General features: G+C 65.0%; 1 protein-coding gene across 4 annotated transcripts in view; it reads right to left on the bottom strand.

Moving 5' to 3' along the window:
• The window catches only part of AHDC1 (AT-hook DNA binding motif containing 1), a 100,404-nt gene that overhangs the window by 1,707 nt on the left and 92,697 nt on the right, over nucleotides 1–6,000 (bottom strand). For 3 of the 4 annotated variants that reach the window (XM_026657108.1, XM_026657107.2, XM_024203349.2), the window contains one exon: nucleotides 565–5,652. In XM_026657108.1, the coding sequence (XP_026512893.1) occupies nucleotides 608–5,652 (5,045 nt within the window). In that variant the 3' untranslated portion in view covers nucleotides 565–607. The remainder of the gene's footprint in view (nucleotides 1–564; nucleotides 5,653–6,000) is intronic. The other variant, XM_026657109.2, reaches the window with a different exon arrangement.

Genomic DNA, 6,000 nt, shown 5'->3' with positions numbered 1-6,000 from the left:
CTGGCAAATCCAGGGGGGCAAGATGCCCAGGTCCCAGTTACAGAAAGGTGAGAGCAGTCCAAGAAGCAGCCAGTTATGTTCTGAAACCTCTATGGCACCGTCATGCTGGCTATACAGTCCTCTCCCTGCACCCTGACCCCCCAGGGACCGGTCTCCTCTACATACTGCAGCTAGACGCCCAGAGACACTAGCATCAGGGTGTCACCTCCCCGATTGGGTAACGTGAGAGCTCCTGTGCACGCGTGTGGGCAGAAACGTGAACACGGGAGACGCACCGGTTCCCCTCTGGGCATTCTCGCGGGACCCCGAGCCTGTCACCTGAGCCTTGCTGGGGGATCCGCTCCCCAGCCCGGGCTGAGCTCACACCCTCTACCCATCAATTCATTGCCCCCCCCTTGTCCCGGGGGGCTTCCCCTTCCATTCCTTCCCTCGATCCTTGCCCCCTCCCGCTTTATCCTCCAAGATTAACCATGCCCTCCCAACATGGCGGCCCAGGCCTGCGTCCCTGGGTGTTAGGGGCCAAGCTCGGTGCCTCCCCTCCCCCCGAGCCCCCCCAGAACCTACCCTGTAACAAAACCTCGTTGTCCGGTTGGCACTTTAGATGACACTACAATGAGGTGACTGTAAAAGTGTCCTCGGGGTGTTGCTCTACCATTGGACCCAAAAACCCGCTCTTCTGGGCCGCGGCCATGATCGGATGCCCTTGGGGCGGGAAGCTCGGGTACCTGTAGTTGTCCTGCAGCTGCAGCATAGAGTCTCTCGGTACTGGGGAGATATTCAAGTCATTCATCAAGGGGCAAGCGTACGCCCCCCGGTGGTGAGCCCTGGCCATCTCGAGGGGCTCCTTCTCGCCCTTGGAGGGGTTGGGGTTGCTCAGGTGGGGGTTGAGGCAGGAGGCGTCAGCCCTCCCCATGAAGTCCACCAGCAGGCCGGCCCCGGGTTTGTTTTCGTAGGGGGGGCTCCTGGTGCTGGAGTTGGGGGAGTACCAGTAGCTGGGGTTTTTGCAGCTGGGGGAGTCGTAGAGGGGCTGAGGCATGGGGAGGTCTCGGCAGGCCATGTGCGCGGGGTGGGCCAGGCCGCTCCCTGGCATGCTGTGCTTGAGTGATTCGCAGGCCGGCAGCTTGCGGATGTCGCTCGGCCGCAGGTCCTCCTTGAAGGCCAGGGTCGGGGAGCAGTTGGGCGAGAAGACTTTCTGCAAGCTGGCTTCGAACACCGTCTGCTGGGCCGGGGCGGCCAGCTGGTGCGGCAGGGCGGGGAAGTGTTTGCTCTCCAAGTCCGTCTGGCTCAGGCCGGGGGAATCACTCTGAAAGCCTTGGACGAAGGTCCCGTCGGAAGGGGTGGAGGGGTTCATGGAGTAGGGCCCAGCGTAGTCGCCCGGCTCTCGCTCGCCGAGCCCGAAGCCCCGGGACTGGGAGGGGAGCGGGGACATGCTGCTGTCGCCGCTGTAATAATCCAGCCCCAAGTCCGTGCTCTCTTGAAACAGTGCGTTGACCTGCTGGGCTTTGGTGGGGAACTTGGCCTTCCCCGTGCCCCGCTCCTTCTTGGAGGCGCAGGCCCCTCGGGAGCCCCGCGGTTGCCTGGGCCCCGTGCTCCTCTTGGAGGGATACACCGAGGAGGAGGAGGAAGAGGAGGAGAAGTTCAGATGGGAGGCGTCGAACATGTCCACCTTCTTCCGCCTTCCCCGCCCGGGCTTGGAGCTGCTTTGGAACAGGACGCTTTGATTCCAGTTGTAACCCGGGGCCGAGGAGGCCTCGTTCCAGTCCATCATGAGCTTCTCCAGGCTGGACAGGCTGGACTGGCCTTCGCTGGACGAGGCCTCGCTGTTGGCTCGCCTGTACCCGGCCGGCTGGTTGAACTGGGTGCTGTCGGAGGAGGACTCAGAGAAGGTCTCCGAGACCGTCTGCTGCTTGGCCTTCTGGGGAGTGTAGTTGGAGATGTCCAGGATGACGTTAGGTTCGTTGATGTGGCACTCGAAGCCCGGGTTATAGAGCTGGCTGAAGGCCTCGGAGCTCCAGTCCAGCCCACCATAGCCTTGTCGGAAAGTCCACTGGGCAGCGCTGGGGAACTGTCGGCAGTTCTCGGATGAGGGCTGGAAAGAAGCCGAACCTTTGGGGACCATGTAGCCGCCGGGGGACACGGTACTGGCCCGGCTGTCGCACCTTAGGGGCGTGTGCGAGGAGCTGGAGAACTGGCCCAGCTCGGAGCTGGTGAAGAAGGAGGCCTTGCTGAGTGGCAAGCTGGGCCCCACCGTCTGCTGGGCGTAGCCGGCGCTGTGGGCGCTGCTGGGGGACGAAGGGAGGCTGTTCCCGCTGCCGTAGGCGAAGCTGCAGTCCTTGTTGTTGGGACAGTCTTGGGCAGCGGGGTACTGCTTTCCCGGCTGGAACACGCTGGAGGGCGTCACGCTCTGCCCCGAGCCGTAGCTGCTGTACTGGGCGTAGCTGGCGGTGGCGGTGGGGTGAGCGGTGGGCGACCTGGAGACGGCCGAGGGCGGCACCAGCTTCTGGAAAGCGTCGGCCCCGCGGCAATCCGAGGCGGCCTGGGAGACCCCGTAGCCGGCTGCCCGGCTGTGGGAGAAGGACTGCCGGCTCGGCATGACCACGTGGAAGGGTGCCTCGGTGGTGGCGGCGGCAGCGGGCGTGACTTTGGCGCCCCTGCCTGGGTAGGAGGCCAGGCCCCGCTGGCTGGGCACGGTGTTGGGCGGGGCTGTGTAGGTGGCCGAGGACTTCCGTGACTCGGACCGCGAAGCTGACAGGGCAAAGTCCAGCAGGTCTGAGGAGTCGTCCGAGTCCAGCAGGGAGCGGAAGTAGCCAGTGAAGAGGTTGTGCCTCTCCTGGTTGACCTCCGTCTGGGAGGATGGGTTGCTCCCGGTGAAGAAGCCGGCCCGGCTGGAAGAGCTGGACTCCAGCGCCGAGGAGTGGAACGCCCGGGACTCTGCCCCTTGGTAGCTGCAGTTCCTGCTCGCCTGGCTGGAGAGGTGGCCGTGGTGGGGCGCCCACGGGCTCCCCTTGTCCCCAGCCCACTCCGAGGTGCCGTCACTGAAGTTCTGGCTGGGGTTCTGCTCTGGAAAGAGAACCCCATTCTTGCGAGCTCGCCTCTTCCGCTTGGGCTTCCCCGCGGGATCCGGCTCTGGCCGGCCCCGCTTGCGCGGGTGGACGGGGTCGGCATGCACGGCCGCGGGGGCCTTCTTCTTTTTCCCGATGCCCTCGAAGAAATCGCTGAAGGAACAGCGGGACGAGCGGGCGGCGTGGCCCCCACCCCGGCCGCCAAAGCCGCCCGCCTTGCCCCCGCGCCGGCGGAAGCCCTGCACCCTGTGCAGGAAGTGGGAGATGCTCTGCGTATCGGGGGCCTGGTGGATGGACTCAGGCTCACTGGGGGTCCAGCAGCGTGGTGGGGAGCAGCGCCCTGAGCACTGGCTCTGCCGGTTCAGGAAGGCCAACTTGGCCAGCACATCCGAGTAGTCAGCCTTGCTGTCGTTGGTGTCGGCGATGTAGGAGGGCTGGGGCGAGGCCAGTTTCTGCTTCCTCCTCCTCCTCTTCTTCACCTCTGGGGTGGGCTCCTTGGGCTTGCCTGGCCCCAGCAGCAGGTTTTTGGGGGGCCGCCCCCGTTTGCGCTTCAGGATGATGGGCATCTCCCCCGGGGGGAAGACCACCACCACATTGCGGCCATTGTTCTTCATCTTCAGCAGCGGGGTGGGCTCCATGGACGTGCGGGCCGTCAGCTCCTTGCCCTCCACGCTCAGGTTGCTGCTGAGGGAGGAGACCTTGTAGGTGGTCTTGTTCCTCCTCCCCAAGGAGACGGGGATCTTGGCCATCTTCACCACCATCTTGCGCACCCCGCGGCATTTGCCCTTCTTGGCCTGCAGGGCTGCCTTCTGGACGTCGTCGGCCTCCGGGGTGGGAGCTGCCAACAGGATGGATACGCTGGGCTCGGCCGGCCCCGTCGCTACCTCTGCTGGCATGGCCAGGGGAAGGACTCGGCTCTCGGCAGAGACCTCCGCCCTCCGGCCCCGCCCCGCCCGCCGCCGGCGACCGAGCATCTTTGGTTTGTCTGTTCTGCGCAGTGCGTATTTCCGGTGGTCGTCCCCGCCCCGCCCCGCGCCCCGCCCTGCGCAGGAGCCCCGCTTCATCACCTCTCCCAGCCGGCAGCTACTGAGGCGGGGCTGGAGCGCATGGGACCCCAGGGGCTCGGCTGCCATGAGCTGGGGCTGCGGCTCCAGCAACTTGGGCAGGGGCCCTAGAGACGGAGGGTCCAGTAACTGGGCCTCGGGATCGAGCAGCTGGGCTTGGGAGTCTAAGAGCTGGGGGTCCAGTGATTCGGGCAGAGTATCCAGGCCCTGGAGTCCCAGAGGCTCAGACAGGGGCTCCAGGGCCTGGAGCTCCAGAGACTCCGACAAGGGCTCTAGAGACTGGAGCTCCAGAGACTCGGACAAGGGCTCTAAAGACTGGAGCCCCAGCGACTCTGGCAGCGGCTCTAGACTCTGCAGCTCCAGGGACTCGGGCAGGGGCTCCAGCGTCTGGGCATCTAGGAGCCGAGGCTGGGACTCGAGAGATTGAGAATCTAGTAACTGGGACTGGGAATCGAGCTCCTGGGCTGATAGCAACTGGGGCTGGGGCTCCAGAGACTGAGTCTCCAGCAACTGGGCCCCTGGACAGCCCAGCGAGGCCAGTTCGCTCAGTATATCTGCGTCAGCCAGCTCAGAGTAATCCGTGGTGTCTGGCTCGGAGCAGCTGGCTTCGTCTGGGTTGCCGGGTGGCTTCGAGGCCGGGGCAGCGCTGCTCTGGCATCCTGGCAGCTGGGAACTTTCCCTGCCCCCCTCCATCTCCTCCTCAGAGAGGGCAGAGTGAGTCTGCCGGGGCGGCTCGGGTTTGGCGTTGCACTGTCCCACCCTCTCCTCCGGGCTGCGAATGCTGTTGGCCAGCGTGGCCGAGGAGAAGAAGCTGTACTGGAGATCTCGGTCCCCGGTGCTGGCCGGCGTCCGGCTCTCCTCGCCGGGGGCCGGGTGGTTGTTGAGCCGCAGGCTGCCGCAGTCCAGGTGGACGCCGCTGTTCTTCAGGTCCTCGGAGAGCCGGTTGAGGTCCTTCATGATGTCGATCAGCTGCACCACCGGGTGGAGGTTGATTCGCCCGTTACCACACTTGCTCTTCAGCAGCGAGACGATGTTGTCGACGTTGCAGCGGCCGGAGGCCAACGTCGCATTGGAGAAGGTCTTGGGGGCGCGGTCGTGGGTGGCTGTCTCATCCAGGCCCCCCACCAGGATCCGGGGGTCGCTGGCGCAGCCCAGAGCGTTGGCTGAGGAGAAGTCCTCTCCCTTGGTGGGACCAAGGGCGTGGAGGCTCTGGCACCTGTCAGCCGGGTCCCCATGGAGCAGTGAGCTGGACTGGTGCTCCCGGCCCAGTGCCGGGCAGGAACCCTCAGGGAAGCTCAGCACGCTGCAGGATAAGGCCTTCTCTGCTGGGCACGCTGCCGGCCTCTGCCCAGGATGCCCTGTCTGGTAGAACTTGGGCTCGCGGACGTAGTCAGGTGAGCTGCGGATGGCACCAGACGTCACCACTGGGCCTGGGGGCTTCACGCGCATCCTGAACTCCTCCTCCCCCGGGTGCCTCTTGGTGGAACAGTTGCTGACATGGGTGTCGGGGAAGCCGATGCATGGACCTGAAACGGGCACAGAAGCAAAGTCAGGCTCTTAATGCAGGGCAGGGCAGCGCTGGGCCAGCTAGCTTGGCACCCTGCGGACTTCCAAGGGAGGGGTGACTGCTCCATAAAGCATGGGACAGCGATGCCTCCTGGGGAGGGCTGGAAGGGACGGACCCGGTACACCTGGACTGTCCCTGCCGGTGTTTGTCCAAGCTGTTCTTAAAAACCTTCACAAACGGGGATTCCACAAGCACCCGAAGGATCCTGCTCCACAGCGGAACCCCCTGAGAGCTGGAAAGCTTCTCCTGCTAGCTAACACCCTCCATTCCTCTCCAACACAGAAGCCACAGCCGATGCCCGCTAGCA

Source organism: Terrapene carolina, unplaced genomic scaffold (genome assembly GCF_002925995.2).
Source record: "Terrapene carolina triunguis isolate 2854851 unplaced genomic scaffold, T_m_triunguis-2.0 Scaffold236, whole genome shotgun sequence".
NCBI lineage: Eukaryota > Metazoa > Chordata > Testudines > Emydidae > Terrapene > Terrapene triunguis.
This window is presented reverse-complemented; position numbering and strand designations above follow the sequence as displayed.